Raw genomic sequence first — 25,216 nt, 5'->3', positions numbered from 1 at the left:
TGTTGGGATACACTTGGGTTAAAGAGATTGGGATAATCTCTTGTTGTAAAGGTTATTGACACCTTGGAAGTCAAGTGTAAGCATTTGAAGCCTTGGAGGCTTGCTTAGTGGAATCCTCAAGCTCAAAAAGCTTAGAGGCGTTGACGTAGGCGAGGTTGGCCGAACCACGTAAAAATCTATGTGTTTGAATCTCTCTTCCCTTATCTTTTTATATTGTGATTAACTTAATTGTTCTTGCTTTGAATTTGGATTATATTTGCTTTAAGTTTTTCTTTATAAATTGAATAATTTTTAGAATCCCAATTCACCCCCCCTCTTGGGTTGCATACTTGTATTTCATTTGGTATCAGAGCATTGTTCTTTTATTAGGATTTAATCGTCTAGTAAAAGATCCATGGCAACCCTAAATAACTCAACCTTTAGAGAAGGGCAATCAACAACTAGACCACCGTTCTTTGACGGTAATGACTATGCATATTGGAAAACTAGAATGAAAATCTATTTGCAAGCTTTAGATTATGAAATTTGGGAAGTTGTTTGTGATGGTCCGTTTTTGTTCCTAACTAAAAATGAATTCGGGGAAGATATTCCAAAACCTTCAAGAGAATGGAATGAATTGGAAAAGAGAAAAGCTTCTCTAAATTCCAAAGCTATGAATGCTTTATTTTGTGCTCTTGATAAGAAAGAATTTCATCGAGTATCTAGTTGTTAAAGTACTAATGAAATTTAGCACAAACTTGAAGTAGTTTATGAAGGCACAAATCAAGTGAAAGAGTCGAAAATTAGTAGATACACTCGACAATTTGAGTTGTTCCAAATGGAATAAAATGAGAGTGTGTACTCTATGTATACTAGATTTACGGATATAGTAAACACTCTAGGAGCCCTAGAAAAGACCTTCTCAAATAGCAAAAAAGTTAAGAAAATCATTAGGTCACTTCCGAAAGAATGGAGACAAAAAAGAACCGCTATTGAAGTGGCCAAAGATTTAAATACTTTATCTCTTGATGATTTAATTGTTTCTCTCATTTCATATGAAGAAGATTTGGCAGCAGAAAAAGGGCATGAGGAGAAGAAGAAAAGCATTGCTCTCAAAGCTTCAAAATATGAGAGTGATGGGGAGAGTGAACCGGATGATGAAGAGCTAGCCATGTTAGCAAGGAGGTTCAGAAAATTTTTCAAGAAAACCGGAGAGCGAAGAAATTTCAGAAACTTCAAGAACCATAGGGAGAAGAAGGAGGCAATCACATGCTATGAATGCAATAAGCCTAGCCATATAAGATCAGAGTGCCCACTTATCAACAAACTCAAGAAGAAAGCAATGGTTGCAACTTGGGATGATAGTGAGGAAGATTCAAGTGATGAAGAAGGATTGCAAGAAGTATCAAACCTAGCACTTATGGCAATAGGAGGGGATGATGATCTCAATGAGGTAAGTGATCTCACCTATGATGAATTTTATGATGCTTTTAAAGATTTACATAATGAGTTGATGAAGATTGGTAAAAAGAATGTATGTCCTAAAAAGGAAATGGCAAATCTTAAAAATGAAAATGAATCTCTAAATGCAAGAATTGCATGCCTAGAAGTAGGGAACAAAACATTGCATGATGAAATTGCATTATCAAATGAGAAACCTAGCATCTCACATAAGCATTTAGAATCACACATAGATGAGTTGAAAAATGAAAACGAAATGCTCAAGAAAAAGAGCAATGAGTTGAATGAGATTGTTTTGAAATTTACAAATGAGCAAAAGATGTTGGATAATATGCTTAACTCACAAAAATGTGTTTTTGATAAAGGAGGACTTGGGTATAAACCTAACTTAAAGCAAAAATATTATAAGAATTATTTTGCTAAAGATACCTCCACAAGTGATCATAAGATTGTTTGCCATTATTGTAATCAAAACGGTCACATGAAATATAGATGTCCCGTGAAAAGGAATGCATATTATGGTGTCAAATGTATTTGGGTTCCAAAAGGAACCATTGCTAACTCTCAAGGACCCAAAAAGTTTTGGGTACATAAAACTTGAGATTTTCTCTATAGGGAAAATGATGAATCTTGGATTATGGCAATGCAAGAGGAGTTAAATCAATTTGAAAGAAACAATGTGTGAGAATTAGTTCCTAAATCGGAACATCAATCCATTATAGGTACTAAATGGATATTTAGAAATAAAATGGATGAATCCGATGTGGTTATAAGAAATAAAGCTAGATTAGTGGCTCAAGGTTACAACCAAGAAAAAAGAATTAATTTTGATGAAACTTTTGCACCCGTTGCTAGACTAAAATCAATTAGAATGTTGTTGGCATTTGCATGTCATAAAAATTTCATCTTGTTTCAAATGGATGTGAAAAGTGCTTTCTTAAATGGGTATATTATGGAAGAAGTGTTTGTAAAACAACCCACTGGTTTTGAAAATAAAAAATTTCCAAATCATGTTTATAAGTTACTTAAAGCCTTGTATGGATTAAAACAAACACCTAGAGCATGGTATGATAGACTTAAGAATTTCTTGTTAGAAAATAATTTTTCAATGGGTAAAGTGGATACTACTCTATTTTTTAAGCATAAGAACCAAGATATACTTATTGTTCAAATTTATGTTGATGATATTATTTTTGGTTCTACTAATGAGTTGTTGTGTAAAGAATTTTCATCGTGTATGAGCAAAGAATTTGAGATGAGTATGATGGGAGAGTTGAAGTACTTCCTTGGACTTCAAATCAAACAAAACGAGGAAGGAATTTTCATAAATCAAGCCAAGTACATAAAAGATCTACTCAAACGATTCGGCATTGATGACTCAAAGACCAAAAATAAACCAATGAGCACAACAACCAAGCTAGACAAAGATGAAAAGGCAAAGAAGTGGATATCAAAATGTATCGAGGTATGATCGGATCTCTACTTTATTTAACTGCAAGTAGACCCGATATCATGTTTAGTTTATGTTTGTGTGAAAGATTTCAATCGTGTCCCAAGGAATCCCATTTGCTTGCTGTTAAAAGAATTTTCCGTTATTTGAGTGGAACCATAGATATTGGCCTTTGGTATCCTAGGGGAACTCATATAGATTTAACATGTTATTCGGATGCGGACTTTACCGATTATAAAGTGGATAGGAAAAGCACTAGTGGAACTTGCTATATTATAGGACACTCACTTGTTTCATGGTTTAACAAGAAACAAAATTCTGTTGCACTTTCAACTACCGAGGCTGAATATATAGCTGCTGGAAGTTGTTGAGCACAAGCATTTTGGATGAAACAAACATTTAGAGATCATGGCATTAATCTGGAACAAATTCCTATTAAGTGTGATAATACTAGTGCTATAAATCTTTCAAAGAATCCCATTCAATACTCTAGAACCAAGCATATAGAAATTAGACATCATTTCTTGAGAGATCATGTTCAAAAGGGAGATATTGCATTAGAGTTTATTTCTGCGAAAAAATAACTTGCCGATATTTTTACAAAACCTCTTTGCGAAGAACAATTTTCAAAAATTCGGCATGAACTTGGGATGATGAAATTTTCGCATTAACGTCTCTATTCATGCTATTGAGTGTACTGAATTGATTGACTTATTTGTGATTTAATATTTATGAAATGCTTGCGCTTGATAGTCAAATGATGTATTTGCTTTGTTAATTCTTGATTGATTATATGAATTAATTGCTTGAATACATGTTCATGAATCATGCATTAAAATGGCTCATATTAGATTAATTAAATGATCTTGGAAAGTATTATTTGCTAGCCAAAAATTAAATCAAATGTGCGAAATTATAGATAAAATAAGCGGATAACCGTTTTCCAATAAACGGTGAACCGTTTTATTCCAGAAACGAGATTATGTGTCTGTCTTTTTACTCTTTCGCCGTTTGATACAATCGGTAAACCGTTTAAAAATAGAGAGTCCTCTAACAGTTACTCCTTAGCCGTTAAGAGCTTAAGCTTTCACCGTTGCCTATTCTTTAGCCTCTGGTAGTTACCCCTTAACCGTTTAAATAAACGGTTAACCGTTTTCGCGATTATAAAACTGTTTAAAGGTTTTTTTCTTCCCCTTCTCCAGTTGTCCTTTCACTGTTTTGGCCATTGTTGCGCAGCCAAAGGTTCCTCTGCCCTCAAACCCTCATTTTTCTTACTTTTCTTGCCAAATCAAACCTACAAAATCATTTCTTATCGCCTTTAGAACACTTTTACTGATTCAAAACTTCAAATCAATCCCAAAATTGAAAAATCCCAAATCTAAACCCTAACTGTCGCGGGTCGGGTTTCTTCGATTTTAATCTGATTCTTCCCCTTTTTTAACCAAATTGAGCATCAAAATCACATCCTCTACTCATTCCTAAGCAAATCATCGATTCATTTTCTTCTCATCACATCTCTCCCGCATTTTTCACACTCCGTTGTGCTTCTCCATGGCTGTACCCCCTCGGAGAAATCTCAGGCGAAAATCTGTGCCTCCAAAGAATCCTATACCACCACGGGAAGTCTCTGAATTTGCAAGAATTCATTTCCCCATGCCTTCCTTGGCCAAGCGGTTCAAGGATCGCTTCGATGGTCAAAAGGTATTTGACTCCTTCTATGTTGAAATTGATGATTTCAGTAACTTAGTTGTATGTGGTAGAAGCATTGGGATATGCTTCAGCCTTGGGAGTCTGCCATTGACTTTAATGACCGAGTTTATCCCAATTTAGTGCGAGTTTTTTATTCGAACATGGAAATCTCTGCAACTCGCCTAAATAGGATAGTAACTCAAGTCGGCGGTGTGCTTATAGAGTTTGATGGTGCAGACCTAGCTAACTTTCTTGGTATCTCTAATGAGGGGCATGATATTTACACTTCTAGGAAAGCCCTTTTCTTTGACAGTTTTTGTCATACTGGTAGAGTCCGTAATATATGTCGTCGTCGAGACTTGTCTGATGAGATTTGTTGCTTCCTTTTTTATCTCAACTTTTACCTCTCCAAGTTCGCATTCTTCACACTATTTTACAGCACATAGTGACACCTAGGAAGGGTCACTCGGATGAGGTTACAAGGTTGGACGTTGGCCTATTAGATAGCCTACTTTCAGACCGTCCCATTAACCTCGGGTATGTTATTGTGCGGCACACGTTGAGTACTCCTGCGATTAACCACCGCTTGCTTCCTTATGGCAGTATCATTACTAAGATAATGTGACGGTTTGAGGTGCCTCTTCTTGATACCGGTCATATAGAGACTAGACGGATTGGTCCCGAGACCATGACTAGTATCGGTTTTTCTAGGAAGAATAGAGAGTGGATAAAGACAAGCAACTCCAAAAATCGGGATACCTTGATTGCTTCAGAGGACGATTGGATGCTCAACGATATCTATCCTCCCGATAAGCTTCCTGACTTTAGATTAGGAGCTCATCCTCATCCTCTGCGTCGCCGTTTTGCCCCTCGGCCTCCAGCTGACTCTGATTTCGAGGAGCGTACGATGGATGCTGAGATTCCCTCATCTTCCGAGACGCCTCCTGCTCCTGAGCCATCTATTGTTCCTGAGCAGCCATCTGCCTCTATGCCGCCTCCAGCTCCAGTTCCGCCCCCTGCTTCAAACATTGTGCAACAGTTGATTGCTGATGCTCACCGGATTTCGGAGCGCCAGCAACTGATTCTTGATCGGTTGGACACTGTTTCCCGTGACCACCAGCAGCTACGTTCTGACTTTCAGACCTTCCAACAGTAGAGCATTGATCAGCAACTTGAGCTTATCGCTGGACAGCGCACTCTTCTCCGCTATTTCGGCTATGTCCAGGGAGCACATCTTCTCCACCTCCATAGTTTCTAAGTTCTATTTTTGCACATACATTTTATATTTTGGTTGTTTGCGTGTTGCCATGTATATTTTTATGCACACTGTTACCTCTATATGCTCTTTCTGGATTTTGATGATATATTTTTGTGATGTTCTTGATGTTGGATGACTTGGTAATTGGTTGATGAAATTGTTGGTTTATTGGATATTGAAGTATTGGTTTGTTTGTTCGTTCATGGCGTTGTTGGTTTGTTGAAAGATGGAGTTGTTGTTAATATATATTTGGAAGTGTTTTAATCTCATTTTGTATTAGTGGTTTTGCTCATGTTTAAGGGGAAACTCTGCCAAAATTTTCGCTCGCCAAAACCGGGTAACTTCTTTAACGGATTTGCGTTTTTTCCTCTCTCTCTTTTCTTTTTGATGATGAAGGGGGAGATAATTATGGGGAGATTTAGAATGTATTTAAATGAATTTAAAAATATTTTCTTGAGCAAAAATCTTTTTATTGGACATTTCTTAATTTGGCCATACATTTAGGGGGAGCACATATTAAAGGGGAGCTATATATTGAATGAAGTTTGTCATCATCAAAAAGGGGGAGATTGTTAACATGAATTTGATAATAATATTGATTTTGATGATAACAAACTTTAAATGGTTTTTCATAAAAATATTGGAGCTATTCCTTAATAAACAAAAGCCTTAATAATCATTCCATTCATATTCAAAAAAGATGGACTTTCAAATTAGAAAAAGATTCTCTGCAAAATCTAGTTTAAAATGTGATTCTATAAATAAACGGTGAACCGTTTTCTTTTAAACAGTTAACCGATTAATCCCAGAGAGCAACATATTGCCTAAGCTCTAACCGTTTATGAAAAACGGAAAACACAAAAGATGGGAAGGCTACTAGAATTTAACGGTGAACCGTTTATTGAAACGGTTAACCGATAACATCCAGAATTGAAGGTTGTACTCCTCTGGCACTGTTTAACAAAACCGGATAAGGCTAAATTGTTTTGCAGGTTACTGGAAACAAACGACGAACCGTTTATTACAAACGGTTAACCGATAATATCCAGAGAAGTGACTTCATGCAAATCCTTAACCGTTTAATGTAAACGGATAACTGATGTTCATCTTGCAGGTCTCTAGAATTTAATGGCGAAAGGGTAATCATAAAACGGCAAGCCGTTTATTTGAAATTTGGCCCAACGGTAACTTTTGACCAGCCTAAACGGTTAACCGTTAATAGTTAACAGCGAACCATTTTCGAGCCGACAGTTTGTAACGGCTAGTTTTTCAGCTCCAAATATAAATAAGCTCATTCAAATTCAAAGAAGATTGATCACAACACGACTATTGAGCTTATATTCGAGAATACAATCTTCATAGAGCTTTGAACACATTCTTGCTTCATCTATTCACATATTAGGCATCATTGTGTAATCTTATATATTATGAGAGGTAAAACAAATTTGAAATCTTTTGTTTTGAGTGATTGTAAGTGTTGGGATACACTTGGGTTAAAGAGATTGGGATAATCTCTTGTTGTAAAGGTTATTAACACCTTGGAAGTCAAGTGTAAGCATTTGAAGCCTTGGAGGCTTGCTTAGTGGAATCCTCAAGCCCGGAAAGCTTGGAGGCGTGGACGTAGGCGAGGTTGGCCGAACCACGTAAAAATCTCTGTGTTCGAATCTCTCTTCCCTTATCTTTTTATATTGTGATTAACTTAATTGTTCTTGCTTTGAATTTGGATTATATTTGCTTTAAGTTTTTTTTTTATAAATTAAATAATTTTTAGAATCTCAATTCACCCTCCTCTTGGGTTGCATACTTGTATTTCAATGTTATCAATTTTATATTTTATTCATTATTAACTTTTGTATTTGATTAGTTGTTAATTTCTATCCCTAAAAGATTAAAATATATATATATATATTAACTTATGCATTTAGTGAAATTACTAATTTATTACATTGGCTTAAGTCGGGATCAGAGGATTTTGTTATTTAATCAAGATTATTAATTTATCGAACATTTATTTATTAAAAGTTTTACTATAATTGAATATGGGTCTAATTCATTTTAATAAATTACTTATTTTTCTTTATAACTTTAAATTTTATAAAAAAAAAATTGTCAAGTTATAAGGCTAGTTTCATAATTAATTGAACAAAAAAAAAAAAGAAAATCATGAAAGAATGAAACATCTATTTTTTGTATTCCTGTGATGCGCGTATTTAAGATTATGGTGCATATAGATGAATTTTACGGATAAAAATCTAACCGGATTGATAATTTTATTTTTTTAAAAAATTCTGTTATGATACTCATTTTACCGCTTTTTATTAATTTATCTATGAAGAGATGAGAATGAAGATGCATGCGAAGGATTTGCTATAAGAATACAGCTACAGTCTAGACAGCTGTGGCTAGCCATCTTATTGAGTTTGTTTGACTGCCTGAGCATAGCCGGCGGGCTTGACCATTTTAGTTTTGGCTCAGTTCCCGAGCTATCTTATTGTGCTGGTGACACGATTCTCTGTTCTCAACCATTTGATTATTTTCATCATTAATAACGAATCAACGACTCGCCATTTTGAAATTCCGTTCCTTGAACGGCCGAGTGCATGTGCTTCTCTTTAAAACGGGCATAGCAATCTGCCGCACACATCAACTCTTTTGTTGACCAAAATTAATTTTTTTAGTGTGTGTTTGACATATTATATTGTATTATTTTAATATTAATATATTATATTATGTTGTATTATATTAGCACAGTATTATATAATATTATGTAATATTTGATACTACACTATACTGTATTAATTTTTAATTATATTATATTTGGTATTGCATTGTACTGTATTAATTTTTTGTGATTAATTTATATTATATATTTATAAAATAATATTTATTAGTACTTAAAAAATACTAAATATAGAGCTCTTAAATTTTAGAAATTTAATAATTTTTTTATTATAACTGTTAAAAAATATCATAATTCTTCATAAAGATCAAATGTTATATCCTTTAATTTTCAGAAGCATAACATTTATTTTTTGTATTTTCTAAATATGTAACATGTTAAATATCGAAGCAAATAATTTAATCAAATAATCTTGAAATAATATAACAAAAAAATAAACATTTAAAATCTACAAGATTAGTTCAAAAGTCATCTTAGGATATCTGTTTATATACACCACAAAATAATTACAAAATGATAAAGTGACACAATTGTTATAATATATTCAATAAAAAAATGAATTGTGCTAAATAATTCATGTAAAAGTTCTGTAATATTTTATATTATTATTAATTTTACATTAATATTATTGAAACTCATTCGTATTTAAATAGTTATTATTTTTTATATTAAATTATTTAAAAACAATTAATTTATATATATTAATTATATTACAATAATTAAATAGTGTAATATTATATTATATTTTATATAATATTTAAGTATTTATTATTAATTATATTAAATTATAAATTTATTAATAAATTATAATATAAAAATAAAAATATTATATTATATTATAAATAAAAAATTATATATTTATTCATTTTTATTTTTATTAAGTAAATGTTAAAGGGTTTGAGTTAATGCGGTAGTTGCCGCATTAGCATGTCCTCTGATGTCAATCCCAATGACCCTTAATTATTCTCCAAACATGTGATTATTATAAATTAATAGCGGGCCCACCCTTAATACAATGTAATACCAAACACCAAACACACCCTTAGAGTATTAGTTTTCTTTAAGTAAAGAGTAACAGTCTTTTTAGTCTTTATATTTTAATATTAGTGCCCGTTCAATTCATATATCTTTAAAAATAATTGAGAACGTTTTTATCGTTAAATTATTGACAACCATGCAAGTATTGTTTGTTCTTTTTTGTTTACTTTTATAATAATACCCTCTCATAATAATTTTTTTTGGACATTAATAAAAAGAAAAAAAATTAAATTATCAATTTGACCCCAAAAAATAAAATAAAAACAAAAAGAATATATATATATTAATTCATGTGGAACATTTTACTAAAGAGTTAATATATTAATTTTTTATTAATGTCAAAAAAATTAGTAATTTAATTTTTTTTCCAATATTAGGTTTTTGGATATATGTGAGATTCCGCAAAAATTAATATATATTCTTTTTTAATTTATTTTTTAGCTTAAATAGGTAATTTAATTTTTTTTATATGAGTGTTCAAAAAAATTATTATTAGAAGCTAATATTGTAAAAGCAAATCAAGAGGAACAAAAAATAATGGTAGGAATCAATAATTTAACGATAAAGATGTTTTAGGATACTTTTAAAAATAGAAGAACTAAACAGACACTAATAGAAACTAAAGAAGCTCTTATCCTCAAGTAAAATTATATTTATTTAAAATAATGTTAAAACGTCTCTTATCATATATATTTGTTACCTAGACGAATGTGGTCTGTCTCTATTAAACTTTATTACAAAGGACAGTTATGGAATCCTAATATTCCACATAAAATATGGTGACTAAAGGCATCAATCCCTATCATTAATTTTCCACTTAAATAGTATGGTACTTGCTCGAGCGCGCTACGCTGCATGAGCTAAAAGCGTGACATGAAATATGAGAGTAATTAAATTTCAATTATACATACTAATCAGAGTGACGTCATGTCAATTCAGTTGAAATATTTAATTTATATGATATGTTATTAATAAAATTTTATTATTTAAATTAAAAATAATATAATTTATGATTAACTATCATTTCAATCAATTAACATGAGTTAAAATATAAATTAAATATCCTAACTAAGTATAAAATTATTGTTATAATAAATACATCACACGATAATATTTTCATATTGACCAATAATCAATTCGGTTTCAAATATCTAAAGCCGCCCGGCTACGTTAGAGGTGAGAGATGTTAGCCAACCAATTAACGAGTGCCCCCTCTTCCTTTCTCATTGCTAAATTCTGGAATTTGATGGACAACTTTATCCCATCTTTATTAAGTGCAAGTGGCATACTGTTGTCAACAAAAAATATTGAAAAAGCTACAAAGATACTAGAGTCCAAATGATTTAATATCAATCCTCATATTTCTAGATAGAAATCGTGCAATGTTGATAGTTTGGTCAAACTTGACGGAACGGATCTCAAAATCATTGAATCCTATAAATAACCCATTTAAATCAACAGATCTCTCCATCCATTCTCATTCTCAAAATCAAAATGAAGTTTTTTCTCTATTTTCCTCTCATTTTTCTTTCATTTTCTCTCTCATCAGCCGCAAAGTGCCACCCAGACGATGAATCGGGTCTCTCGGGTTTCAAATCGGCCATAACTCAAGACCCATCGGGCATGCTTAGCTCATGGAAACCCGGTACCGATTGTTGCACTTGGACGGGCATAACTTGCTTGTCCGGTGACCGTGTCACAAGTTTATCTCTAAATGGGCAACCCCAGAAGCCCAATAGTTTCCTATCCGGTACAATCTCGTCAAGTCTCGTAAAAGTCAAAAATCTCGGCGGGATATATCTGCAGGATCTCGGAAACATCTCGGGTAATTTCCCGGACTTTATATCCGGGTTGCCCGAATTGAAGTACATCTACATCGAAAACAACAAGCTTTCGGGTCAAATACCAGCAAACATTGGGAAGTTAACCCAACTTGAAGCTCTGAGTTTTTCCGGAAACCGGTTCACTGGCCCAATACCAAGTTCAATCTCCCAGTTAACTCAGTTAACTCAGCTTAAACTTGGCCAAAATTTTCTAACAGGAGCCATACCAAACGGAATCAGCCAGCTCAAGAACTTGACTTACTTAGATCTCCAGCACAACCAGCTTTCTGGAGCCATACCTGATATTTTCTCATCACTCAAAAAACTTTTATTTCTTAAACTTTCATTCAACAAATTTTCCGGGAATATTCCTACATCAATAGCTTCACTGGCACCCCAGCTGCAATATCTGGAGCTAGGCCACAATGTCCTGTCCGGAAAGGTCCCAGATTTTCTCGGAAAATTCCATTCTCTAGACACGCTGGATCTTTCCTGGAATCAGTTTTCAGGAACTTTGCCAAAGAGTTTCAGCAATCTCACCAAGATTTTCAATCTCAATCTCGCTTACAATTCTCTCACAGACCCATTTCCTGTAATGAACGTTAAAGGAATTGAGTCGCTTGACTTGTCATACAACCAATTTCATCTCCAACAAATTCCCAGTTGGGTCACTTCATCTCCGATTATTTTTTCTCTCAAGCTGGCCAAATGCGGAATCAAAATGAACCTGAACAACTGGAAGCCGGCTCAGACTTACTTTTACGACTACATTGATCTGTCCGAAAACGAAATATCGGGGGGTCCGGTTGAGTTGCTGAACCGGACAGATTACTTGGTGGAGTTTCGGGCCTCAGGCAGCAAGTTGAAGTTCAACATGGACAGTTTGAGGATTGTGAAGACATTGAAGGTCTTGGATTTGTCGAGAAATTTGGTTTTCGGGAAACTGCCAAAGGCAATATCAGGACTTGATAAATTGAACGTGAGCTTTAATAATTTGTGTGGTGAGATTCCAAAAACGAAATTTCCGGCCAGTGCTTTTGTGGGCAACGAGTGTCTCTGTGGTCCTCCATTGCCATCATCGTCATGCAAGTGCGTTTGTGGGAAGTAAGCGACTCATCATCATTGAGCAGTGAGTGTATGAAGGAAATTAGCTGCAGGGGTCCCTCAACGTTTATGTTATTGCTTTGACTATTGTCATTTGGAGAGAATAACCACTGAAATCAGTCTTTGTTTTCAACTTGCAACCTTTATATCTTTTGATCAATCAACCCGGCTGATGTCAGTTCAATTGTATTAATATTTTTCCAGTAATTAGCCCCAGCTCAGGCCCACTGCCACTGGGGGCTGAAGCGTCAAGCCTTCGGTGGGCCAAACGAGAAAGGCTCGAAAAGGTTTTTCTTGATTCAAAGTATAAGGTAGGCCCAAATGTTTTTTAATAGTAAGGAATGAAACAGATTTTTCAAAAAAAAAAATGATAAAAAGAAAGGTAGAATCATTTAGTATTGGTCACTTGGTTGATCCATGCCCGACCAAGGTAAAGGCCCAACAAGTTTGACAATAATTTTTTTTTTCCTTATTACACTCAAAAAAATGAAATTAGCGATCACTTATTCACTTTCAATTGAAATGACAGCAAGTATTGGACGATTTCACGTGCATTGGATAAAATTTTGGTGGTCCGCAGATAATTTCCAATTATCATTTTAATTTGAAAAACTTTCAAGGTAACTTTATTATACTTTATATATTATTTATTTATTATAATTATGTGAAAATTCATTAAAATAATCCTATATCTCCCCAGCTCAGGCCCACTGCCACTAGGGGCCGAAGCGTCAAGCCTTCGGTGGGGCAAATGAGAAAGTCTCGAAAAGGTTTTTCTTGTCCTTAGACAAAAATAGAGTCCATGGGCTATAAATTATCCTTCAAAGTATAAGATAGGCCCACAAGTTTTTTTAATAGTAAGAAATGAAACAGATTTTCAAAAAGATTTGGACCCTCCATATTTTTAAAACCCCTCCTCTATTATAATTACATTTTATGGTAAATACTCTAATAGATCTCACATTTATTTTATCTCACTTTAAATTTTTATATTTTCTCTCTTTAAAAAAAAAAAAACTCTTGTATTTTCTCTGCTACCACACTCACACATGTAATTTTATTTTTCTCAAACTCTCTATAAATTTTTCTTCAATTAATGAGACAATCTATTGATAATAAATAAAACACATTCTGATAAAATTATCTGACTTTTTTTTAGGCTCGTACTAAAACTTTTTACATCATAATTTTAGAGATAATTTATTTGATTCATTGATTTTTATCAAGAAATTTATCACTGATAAAATGATTAGTGAGGAGCGAGAAAGAAAAAGAAAATTAAAAATTTTTCTTATTACACTCAAAAAAATGAAATTATCGATCACTTTCAATTGAAATAACAGCAAGTATTGGACGATTTCACGTACATTGGATAAAATTCTGGTGGTTCGCAGATAATTTCCAATTATCATTTTTATTTGAAAAACTTTCAAGATAACTTTATTATACTTTATATATTGTTTATTTATCATAATTATGTGAATATTCATTAAAATAATCTTATACCTTCCTACTAAATAATTTTTCGTCTCTTATAATTCTTATTGTCTCATAAGAAGTTATAACTAGTAATATATCTATTATTAATAACGTACCTATTTACTAATCATTTATTTTATTTATATAATTACGTAATTCTAAAACGACTCTTCTCCTTATTTATATACATTTAAAGTTAAATTAAAATTATTTTTAAACTATTATTGTGCGGGTTTCTTATTCCTTTTCTCTTTTTTATTTTATTTTAACTATATTACTATATCGTTGTGCTTCGAATTTAATAAATAATTTATCAGTATTAATATATTTCAACTCTATCAATCCTCTTCATCTACGCTTTGACCCACAATTGCCCAACCATTCACATATATGGAAGGGCGAATTTCTTAATTAATTTTTCACACGTTATAATTTGTTTTTTATTTTTAATTCTCTCGTCGTCTTCTTTTCCACAGCCCACCGTGCAAGTATTTTCGTACTTATCCCAGCACGGCGACCTTCTATCCCTGTGCCAGGTAAGGTAACTCTCTTTCCAAAATTTCTCTGCTGGGTTTTGTTTTTAGTTCGATTTTATAAACATGGAATTTGTAGTTTCTTAGATTTACTTTGCCTTTTTGCTTTCTGGGTATTAGAGATATGGTTAATATCCAGATCAAGTAAAGAAGAAACGAAACACACTTCAATTATTCAATGATAACTCACTCTGTTTCTCTGTACTTGATGTTTCACCATTTTGGAATTATTCTATGTTTTGATTTATTGTTGAGCAATATTTTTTGTTAGTCAAATACTGCAATTTGAGTTGTGGATGTCTCATACTATGCACCGTGCATAATTCAATATTTAATGAATAAGAGCTCTTAGATGGAATCAAGTAGATTAATTTTTGGTCTTGAATGGTTTCATGAATTGAATAACTTAAATTCCTTAGGAATTGCTTTTCTTGAGCCAGCAGAGCAGAAAACCAGAGGCTTTGTATTGAATATAACTTGAATGAATAATGTTTACAGGCCATCGTCTATATATACATAAAAGAACAAAATGACAGCTAGCTAAGGCATTGTACTCATCTTCCATTGCCTTTTTCCAGCTTGGTTCTTTTAAGGCTTCTGAGGTGTTTGAGGGTAATCCTGTCTGTGGTTGAGTAGAGATTTGGTACAATTTTGGTTTAAAGATCCCTGCCTTAGATCTTGTTACCATAGGATGTGATGGTACAACTCCTTTTGTGTTGGGTGCTGTGATAAGGGATGAAGGTTGGTAATTTGCTTGAGGCTGATGATTTGAATGAGGTGAGGATAACTGATTATTTGATATCATGTCAGTGCTCAAATTCTGTTGTGTCTTACCTTGGTCAAGGTTCTGGGATTGTTCTGAAGTTTCAGAAGTTTCAAGAGAGTGGCTTTGATCAGCTGCTGACTGAGTGTTTTGAGGAGTATCAAAAGAGAATGACACGACCTGAAATTTTTCTAAAAGAGTAATGAAATCACTCTGATTTGTGGACTCTTGGCTACTGAACTTGGGGTCATTAGAAAAAGGAAATGAGCTTTCATTGAATTTGACACTTGCAGAGATATATATTCTACCTGAGTGATGCATGCAAACATATCCCTTGTGAGTTATACTTATCCCTAGCAGTGTGCATTTGGCAGTATGGAAATCAAACTTGTGCTTGTTATATGGTCTCAAAAATGGATAGCATTCACACCCAAATACTTTGATTTGTGAGTGATTTGGTTTGTAATGGTAAAGTAGTTCAAAGGGGGTTTTATTTCCAATAACAGGTGAAGCCAATCTGTTGATAATGTAGGTGGCATAAGTGAAGGCTTCTTGCCAGAACTTTAATGGCATTTTAGCTTGTGCTAGCAATGTGAGTTCAGTTTCTACCACATGTCTATGTTTTCTCTCAACCTTGCCATTTTGTTCATGTAGATAAGGACATGATTGTCTCAATGCTATGCCCTCTTTGTCAAGAAATGGTTTAAATGGTTTGAACTCTCCTCCCATGTCTATCTGTAATGCTTTAATTTTCATATTCAATTGGTTTTCAATTTGACTTTTGAAGATGATGAATGTATTGAGAGCTTGGGATTTTGTTGTCAAAGGAAACAGCCAGGTGTATCTTGTCATGCCATCTACAAAAGATATGTAATATCTATGTCCATGACTTAAGGGAATTGGTGCTAGTCCCCATAAGTCAGCATGAATCAATTCTAAAGCTTTGCTGGTTTTAGTTTCTGTGCTTTTGAAGTTTTGTTTAGATTGTTTTCCATACTGACATGCACAACAAAATGAAAGAACAGAATTCTTGTTTAATTTGAACTGATTACAAGACAACAAGATGCTTTTCAGAGCAGACTCATTTGGATGCCCTAGTCTGAGATGCCAAAGATCAATGTCTCTCAAAGCATCATTGCTTGATCTATCAGTTTCAGAGGACTCAACACTAACATTTGCTAACTTGACACTACTCAAATTAAACAACAGCATAGACACTGGATTGCTGATGCAATTTATTGACTTAGGCATAAAGGATGAAGACAAAACAGCAGCATAAGGAGTTTTGTTCCCACTCAGGTGAGTAGGCAGGCACAACAGCTCATAAAGCCCCTCTTTAGCCACTCATTTCACCAGAATTTTCCCTTGTCTCTTGTCCTTGATAAAGCACACAGATTTTTTAAATTCAATATCAATATCATTATCATGCAATAATCTGGAAATGCTAATGAGATTTTTAGTGATGCTTGGCACATATAATATGTCATTCAAGGCAATGTGTTTATGTGGATTTGAAGTGGAAAGCATAGAGTTACCAACATGAGAGATCAAGAGTTTTTCACCATTTCCAACAGTTAATTTTTCATTACCTTGATACTCAGAGTTGATGTTTATGTTACCAAGGGCATTTGTCACATGGTTTGTGGCACCACTGTCCAAGTACTAAGCTCCACTGCTTTGACCATCAGTTGCAGCCACATATGCACCTCTTGGTTCTCTCCTTTGGCTTGGTTGTGGCACATAATTCTTTTTGAATCTGTGCCAGCAATCAGCAGCTGTGTGTCCCATTTTCCAGCAAATTTGACAAGGCCCCTTTGGGTTTAAACCATCATCATCACCCACAGCCTTGCCTTTCCCTTTGTCCTGAGGATTCTGATTTCCTTGACCATTACCTGATCCATTGCCAGAGGTTCTGAAAACTATGCCAGGTTGGTGTTGATTTCCAGCCCTGTTATGGTTGTTCCAATTCCTTCTCCCATTTCTCATTTGTGCATAGTTTGCCTCTATAGTCCCTGAGTTTAGGTTATGTTCTGTTCTGTTTTCTTGGCTGAGAAGCATGCCATAGACTTCAGAATGTGAGGGACTTTCCTGCATTGAATTTATGCTAGCTACAACTGAGTTATATTCTGATCCTAAACCAGCAAATTCACACATAATAAAGTCATCATCACTCATGTTACTCCCTGCAGCCCTAAGTGCATTTAATATGGACTTCATTCTAGAGTAATACTCATGAATGGTTAGTGAGCCCTTTTTGGTGGTCTGGATTTGTGTTCTGAGATGTAAAATTCTAGCTCTAGTTCTTGCACCGAATTGATCGGAAAAAGTTGTCCACACCTCAAAGGAGGTGGAACAATCCACCACGGTGCCTAAAACTTCCTCACTAAGTGAAGATAACAACCAACTTAGGAGAATGTGGTCTTGTTTCTTCCAGACTTGGTATTCTGGGTTAGGTGTGGTAACTATTATTTGATCTTGTCCAAGGTTTATAAAGACTCTAGGAGGGCAGACATGGCTGCCATCTATGAAACCCTCAAGCTCATTTGCTCTAATGCTGGAAATCACTTGTGATCTCCAGAGCATGAAATTGTTTTGATTTAGCTTAATGGGAGTTGTGAATACATATGTGCTGCTGGTGATGTGTTGAGTGGGTGAAGGTGTGTTGTGACTCGAATTTCATTCAATGTTTTGAGAGGTGTTTTGATTTTCATTTTGATTCAAGTTGCCCATCTGAGCGTTTTGGTTCACATTTGCTTGTGTGCTGCTGCTGCTTGCCATAGCTTAAAGATGGCTCTGATACCAACTTAAATTCCTTAGGAATTGCTTTTCTTGAGCAAGCAGATCAGAAAACCAGAGGCTTTGTATTGAATATAACTTGAATGAATAATGTTTACAGGCCATCGTCTATATATACATAAAAGAACAAAATGACAGCTAGCTAAGGATAACAATTTCAGATAAAACAAAATAATCCGTAAATCATTAGCCAATGATATAATGCTTCTAGAATCATCATCCATTCATTCCCATATGCTGATATTTCTCTGTGTAACTGTTTTGCCACCTCATTGAATTTATGTCATTTCTTTTATCGGCTGACCGTAAATGGGTGTAGCTCAGGTGGCATGCCAATGTGTCACTGAGGTCAGCTGTTGACTGGTCATGGCTGCTATTTTCAACAGAATACTTTGGGTTCCTTCATTTACTGAGCTTGTGCTGTAGCTTGATTTAGAGGTAGATATTATATACCAATTTGATGACAATTGGTTTGCTTTTACGATGTTTGCATAGACATGGAATGATGTCCGTTCAAGTGCTCGTGAACATCAGAGCTGCTTTTTACAAATCGCAGTGTGCTGCTGTAGATTATTTAGCTTTTCCTGGGTAATGCACATTATCGTAGTTATTTGATGCATTGGTATGCTACAAGCTTACCTTTCTGCCACAAAGAGTGAGGATTTCATGTTGATGGATTCAAATTTACTGAGAGGTTTTGAAAGGTTTTCAGTTGGGGTTTAGTATCTTATCTGAGGATCTAACCACTGTGAGAATAGAAAGCAAAGCTTCATTGTAAGCAGTTGAATTTTTTTTAGTTGTAAGGTCGTTATTTGCTTCATTTTGAATTTTTGGTTAACAAAATCTCGTTGAACATCCACACTAGACATAAGGAGAAAACAATTGATTATTCTTCCCTTTAATTTCATGTTATAGTTTTGTTTTCCGTTGAAATGTTTATTGTTTAATACAATGCAAAATCTGTTCAAAGTGTGGTTAAAAGGCTGGGTTAGTTGTTATAGCTGCTGCTATAAGATCCTTGTGGGCTCCATTTACCAGAATAAGAAACCAGTTAGGTTATGTTAGTAAGTAGTGACATCCCCTGTTATCAGCTTGCAAGGCTGATGAATAAGCCTAGAAAAGCATTCGATTTCTCCCTTTATTGTTATTTAAATCAACTGAGGTTGAGTGCTATTGAATATCTGTAAGGGAGAGACTCCATTGTAACAGGATCTTAGCAAAGTTCTATTGCTGCTTTTCACCCATGCATGTTGCCATTTACGCAATTGAATGGATCACAATATACACTGGTGGCATTTTCTTCATTGTTTTCTCTTTTTTTTTTTTTTGGTTCTTAATCAAATCTTGTGTTGAGAATTGGGTATTCTTGAGAAAATTAATTCAGTCTTTATATATTGGTTCGATTTCAATCATTGTTAGTGATTGAATCAATTTCAAAGACTGAAATTTACTATATGTGTCATCAGATTCAAATTGATATAGTTGTGTTATAATTGCAGTCAGATGATGCATTTCCATTGACCCATGTCCTGGTTCTACGATGGATGTCACAGAAAGAGAAACTAAAACTGGGAATTCGGATTCTGCACTTGTTGACAACAAGGAATCCTCTATTCAGATAAAGGTATTGTTCTTTGCTAGAGCTCGAGATTTAACTGGCTTGACCGATATGCCACTAGAGGTGTCGTATGGTAGTACCACACAAGATTGCTTGAATAAGCTTATTGCAAGGTTTCCGAACTTAGAAGAGATCCGAGGATGCATGGTTCTTGCTTTAAATGAGGAATACACAAATGCATCTGTGATTGTTAATGAAAAAGATGAATTAGCCATTATACCTCCCATAAGTGGTGGCTAAATCTTTTCATCTATCCCAACAGAAAAGCCGTAAAGAAATTGTGGCTAAATATACATGTTGTATCTTGACAAACATTGTCAGAAAGAGGTTTCATGAAAGACTGTAATGCAGCCAGTATATATACTAGTGCTGGTTGTGTTTTGGCTTTCTTTTTCTTTTTGCAATTTCTCCGTTGTTGCAGATGATTTAACTTGAATACAACCGTTCTGTGCTTGACACGGGATATGCATGTACACTTAATAAGAATGTTTATCTCTAGAAATGAAAACTTTGCTCATCTCCAAGCTCTTTCTTTACTTGAATTTATTTATTTATTTGTCTCTTTCCTGCTCTTATTTGGCATGTCTTTAACCGTAATCCAAACCTAACATTAGGTTTGCAGAGTAGACTTGGCAAAAAATCATACGATTCATGAACACAATTCGAATCTACACAACAAAAATAGTTGTAAGGTGGATTCTTTTTGTGTCGAATTGTTAATGGGTCAACCCATTACAACCCATTATATAAGGCGTAGATTTGGACTTAATCATCAAAACTAATTTACCCAATCCATTAACACCTAATATTAATAGTTTAATGAATGTAATAACTTAAATTATAATTTTAAAAAAAAAGTAAATTGAATTTTTTAATATTATATGAAAAAAAAACTTTGAAGTAACCAATTATATAGCTGTCGCAAGCTCTAAAATTCCTAGGTATTTATTGTAAATTTAGAGCCATCATCAGGTAACACAAATTTCTTTGTATGATTCTTATATATATATAAGAAGTAGAGCAATTACACCCTTCTGCCCTGTTCTATTATTTTTATTGATTTCGATAACTAATGCCAGCAGTAATTAGGTATTTGAACGGAATACTTGGCCACACTCTAGTATTAGTAATCAGAAGCATTGGATTTGGTTAATCCTCGAGCAATGACTGCATTTTTCATGAGGTGGAGAGATTCTTCAAGATCATCACGCAGCTGATGTGGATCAGGAATCAAGTCATCATCAACTGATAAGATGAAGGTCATTTTGTTGGCATAGCTTGCAACATGAATCGTCAATCCCTGCAATTATTAAAATAGAAGTTATAAATATAATCATCTCCCGTTAGATCCAATCGAAAGAATTGTGCACAAATTTTCTCAGATATTGTGGAAGTAAACTTGGGAAGAAAAGAAAATAAGACAAAAATGTAAACAAGGAAATGAAATCTTATAGAGGAGAGCACTGAAGAATGAAAACGTTACATTGAATTGATTATTGATTAGTTAAAAATCCTTGCGGTTTAAAGAACTTCCCCCCCCCCCCCCCCCCTTTTTTTTCTCTTCTATCACGATGTTTCTTTAGAGGGATAAGGCTTATTATGTTCTTGATCGACTAGTTGTATTATGATTTTACATATCTAAATTTGTCAATGTCTATATAAAAATCTAAAATTGGGAAGATGCTTTACATTGGTTTGTCCATAGCAACTGGGGGCAACATAGGCAATTGGATGGCCATAGAAACTTATTTCTTCTTGAGGTCCCTTCACGTTTGAGAACAACAATGTTGGTTTGGATGGACAGTTGGCTCCCTGCTTATCAACATTGAAAATTAACACCATTTAATTAATCAGTTGAATTAATTAAGATAGTTTGCTATAGTGCTTCCGTATTTAAATTAAAGCATAGTAATTAATTACTAGTTACCTTGATACCAAACTTTACGGTGTATTGAGATAATAAATAAGAGAATTCGGACTCCAGTGAAGCTTTCTTTCTATCCATTCTTGCCTTTGCTTCCCTAAGGTAATCTAATGGGTCATCTCTTAATGCAATGCTGAAGGGGAAGATTACAAAGCCAATTTTGTTGCCCGATTTTGTTTTATAACCATTCTTCACAGTATCAGCTAATTCCTGTTTACAAAAAAAAAAAAGGGCAAACAATAAAAAATTGGATATAATATGTAGAATCAATGCATCTTCTGCATGCGATGATAAAAAGTACGTACTTGAACTTCACCAGATGACCTAAGGTCCTTCATGATTGCTGCTCTGAGACGGATATTTTTTGGAAGATTATTGTTTCTTTCTGATGCTCCCTTATTAACCAGCAACAATTCACCTATAATATATATCAATATAAACCAGAGCTGAGACGGCTTTAATATTAACCATATTTGATGAAATATCTAGTAGAAGGAAGATTCACGCTTTGGTATCTCTTGTATCCATTAGAAATTTTTGTTATTACTTGGGTCCCTCATAAAATTTTTAAAATTTTTATGTTATAAGATTTCAAGTAATTTTCTTACGCCGGCACCTAAGTCTGAATTATGAGAGAGGTTAGGATTGAAAAAATTAATATGGGCATTCGGAATGGAAAAATTAACTAAGAAAGTACATTTTCAATGTATTGATGTGACATTTTGACATTCTGATTGGTTAGTATAATTTGTGTACATTCTTCAAATAATTAATTATTATATATGTTAAAATACAACATTTTCTTTTCATGGTGCACTATTTTTTTGAATTTTGTTGACATTAGAATTAATTAGAGTTATTAAAAATTTTTAAAAGGATCTGATCGAGTGATAAAAACAATTTGTGAGAAGGAATAAAAAATCATTGTCCCTTAATGAATTTGTTAGCAATGACTGTAGTATGAAAAATACTTTGATCGCTCACGGAAATTAATTGGATCGAACAAGATTATTATGAAGAGAATTGACGCCTTACCATATTTCCGATTGAGGTTCCGAGACAAGCCAGCTTGGGTGACCGCTACCACAGCATCATTGATCGTCTACAAACAGCAAATACAAGGTAATAAGATTTGTTTAAAAAAAAAAAGAAGGGAATTTTTTTTCCAAAGCACCAGTTTCTTTAAGGGAAAGTTGCAAAAGAGATGTACTTTTATCTCCTTTGAAATTTGTTTTTATCATTCGGTTCCTGATAAATTTTCCACATCAAATTTTATTTTGACGTTAAAATATTAAGATCAAACATATCGTTGAAGGGTAAATACTATATTTTACATTCAAAAAGTTAATTATATGAGACCCAAATTAGAACTAATAAAGATGTTAGTTAAAAAGTCACAGATACCATTTAACAATTTATTATTATTTTTTATTATTGTTTTAATACACACACATATAAAAATGTTTCAATCTGAAATTTTAAAGTGTAGGAAAATTTAAGAAAACACATAAATCGTCCGATTTAGGAGCTTTAAATTTGAAACCTCTTAAATCCCACGGTTCTAAAACTTTTCTAAACTTTTCCTGCACTTTAAAATCCTGAACTAGAAAATTACTCTCTCTATATATATATATATTCTTTTTAACATTAAGTATATTACAAGTAGGAAGAATAATTTGTAAGGACTAAAGTGTCATTCTTCCAACAACAATGTCTAAAATAGAGTAGCCGAACAGCATGATCAGAAAAATTAGTTATTGCAGGGAGAGCGAAAGGGAAAAAAGAAAAAAACTCATGTGTATAACTCTAAAAAGTAAGCTTATGATTGAGGTTTTGCATCAAGCATATGCACTTGGCCTAAGAATTATTCCCAACCCATCGCATGCCGCTTAATCTTGTTGTTTGGTTCCTGGTCCTATAGAAGGTATGCCCACTAATACATGAGTTTAGTATACTACCATATATATGTAGAAGCTAATAGACAAAAACCAATACTAAAAAGCTAACTTATAAATTTAAGGCCGCACATACTTATAATATACTTATGTTAGCCTAAGAATTATTCTCAGCCAATTTTCTGTGTCCCTGTCAAAGAACTGTGCATGCACGCTGCATATATGGCTCCTAATATCAGTATGTAACTTTTGATTGGCGCGCAAAATCAAAAGCCACTAAAGTAATTGATCAAACTTACTCTTCGAATAATATAAAGATAAATAAACAAGAACAACATATGCTGCTCTCTCTTGTTACTTACAGTATTCATGGCATTCTTGACATTCTTGAAATCATCCAAGCTGAGTGATCTATGAACAGTTCGGCGTGGACCAGAAGCCTTACCCATGATACCTTTGAGGGGAGTTTCACTATCCTTTACAAACATTAATATCGTCGCGATAACCATCACAGCATCAACCAGCGTGTTATAAAACAGTGAGAAGACAAACCAAAAGTACTTGAAGGACAAGTATGGCCAAAACCCTTTAATGCCATAGCTTCTGGAATCACCTTCTTTGCTAGTCGGAGGAATACTATTGGAGGGTAATTCCTCAGGATTAGAAACTTTACGAGTGCAAGAAAGAAAAAGAGACACGAGAGAAGTTCCATCACCAAGTGAGTGGTGCACCCGGAGAACGGCGACAGATTCAGCATCCGAAGTCTTAATGTTGAGGAGATGGAGATCCCACATTGGCTGCTTGGACATTTTGATTCCAGTTTTTCTTAGGTTTGAGACATAATCTTCGACGAACTTGTCTGCTGAATCAATTGATTTTGGCTCCAAATTTGGGACAATAACGTGGTTGTCCAAATTCACCTTTGTTGGAACCCATTTCAGCCCTCCTTTAATCTTCTCATCTTCAACCTGCCATAATGTCAATTAAAAATTACGTAGATATGTCTAGTACACTAAGTTTTGGCTTGAGCTTAACGCCGACTCAATTTATTCATCTATTGATCAATAACAATATTTTTTCTTCACACGTACGGTAAGAATTTAAACCGAACGTGCCCATGCCTAACTGAGTTCGAACTCTGGTGGTGAAAGAGAGATTAAAAAGTTGATCTTCTGCCTTTAAGAAAAAGTGAATATATCCAAGAAAAAGTGAATATATATATATATATGAAAAAGTTGTAATACCATAATTATTGGAGATGATCATTTGTTGGTCATGTTTTGTACCTGTAAACTAGAGAAACGATGGTGCTTGAGTAACGAATGTCCGAGATTTGCTTTCACAAAATCTGGGTTGGTTTTTGACTTAAAGCCAATCATTACAACGATGTATAGATTGGATTCGGGTTCATGAAATAAACGAGACATTGGACTCAAGGGTTGATCTTCCTTGCCGTTTTCAAATATGGGATTTTCGTCAACAATTGGACTCACTTTGATTGGTTTTGGAAGTTGTATTTTCTCTCAATATGGCTGAAAATATCTCAAAATCTATGAATATAAAGGAAATCAGAAATGGATATGTAGAAAAAACAAGGCTAAATTGTGTGCTTCACTTGATGTGTGGATGAATTCTCAACTTCAAGGGTTATCTGCTTTTTATAGGCAAGCACAATATGCCTCGCATGCATGTATGCATATATGTATTGTACTTTTGTATTCATTAT

At 34.0% G+C, this 25,216-nt stretch overlaps 3 protein-coding genes across 4 annotated transcripts; 2 read left to right on the top strand and 1 right to left on the bottom strand.

Annotated features, from left to right (window-relative positions):
* The first annotated feature begins 11,013 nt into the window (after nt 1-11,013).
* On the top strand, nt 11,014-20,195 carry LOC102631057 (probable LRR receptor-like serine/threonine-protein kinase At4g36180). 2 transcript variants are annotated; one of them, XM_052437374.1, is made up of 3 exons: nt 11,014-12,793; nt 13,012-14,497; nt 19,553-20,195. In XM_052437374.1, the coding sequence occupies exon 1, from the start codon at nt 11,050-11,052 to the stop codon at nt 12,484-12,486; it is 1,437 nt and encodes a 478-aa protein (XP_052293334.1). In that variant the 5' UTR covers nt 11,014-11,049; the 3' UTR covers nt 12,487-12,793; nt 13,012-14,497; nt 19,553-20,195. The 2 variants fall into 2 exon arrangements, with proteins under 2 accessions (XP_052293334.1, XP_052293335.1); XM_052437375.1 differs by having other exon boundaries at nt 13,012-14,502.
* LOC102630546 (molybdopterin synthase sulfur carrier subunit) lies at nt 19,594-20,195 on the top strand. Its single transcript, XM_052437376.1, has one exon. It carries the CDS (start codon nt 19,594-19,596, stop codon nt 19,909-19,911), a length of 318 nt encoding a protein of 105 aa, XP_052293336.1. The 3' UTR covers nt 19,912-20,195.
* Nucleotides 20,196-20,593: 398 nt separating this feature from the next.
* On the bottom strand, nt 20,594-25,127 carry LOC102630244 (wax ester synthase/diacylglycerol acyltransferase 4-like). The gene is made up of 7 exons (XM_006478369.4): nt 24,777-25,127; nt 23,853-24,458; nt 22,631-22,697; nt 21,901-22,013; nt 21,599-21,805; nt 21,361-21,483; nt 20,594-20,971 (listed from the first exon to the last, which is right to left on the bottom strand). Exons 1-7 carry the CDS (start codon nt 24,915-24,917, stop codon nt 20,795-20,797), a joined length of 1,434 nt encoding a protein of 477 aa, XP_006478432.2. The 5' UTR covers nt 24,918-25,127; the 3' UTR covers nt 20,594-20,794.
* Nucleotides 25,128-25,216: the final 89 nt, after the last annotated feature.

This window comes from Citrus sinensis, chromosome 3, assembly GCF_022201045.2.
Source record: "Citrus sinensis cultivar Valencia sweet orange chromosome 3, DVS_A1.0, whole genome shotgun sequence".
Taxonomy (NCBI): domain Eukaryota; kingdom Viridiplantae; phylum Streptophyta; class Magnoliopsida; order Sapindales; family Rutaceae; genus Citrus; species Citrus sinensis.
Note: the sequence above shows the minus strand (reverse complement) of the source record. Positions and strands in the feature narration are given on the sequence as shown.

Bases quoted from the DNA above. Each gene is read 5' to 3' on its own strand.
- LOC102631057 (XM_052437374.1), top strand. From the start codon at position 11,050: ATGAAGTTTTTTCTCTATTTTCCTCTCATTTTTCTTTCATTTTCTCTC.
- LOC102630244 (XM_006478369.4), bottom strand. From the start codon at position 24,917: ATGTCTCGTTTATTTCATGAACCCGAATCCAATCTATACATCGTTGTA. The intron at 24,459-24,776 runs GTACAAAACATG...ACATTATGGCAG, and splicing joins ATCGTTTCTCTAGTTTACAG to GTTGAAGATGAGAAGATTAA. The intron at 21,484-21,598 runs GTAACTAGTAAT...GTTGATAAGCAG, and splicing joins CCGTAAAGTTTGGTATCAAG to GGAGCCAACTGTCCATCCAA.
- LOC102630546 (XM_052437376.1), top strand. From the start codon at position 19,594: ATGGATGTCACAGAAAGAGAAACTAAAACTGGGAATTCGGATTCTGCA.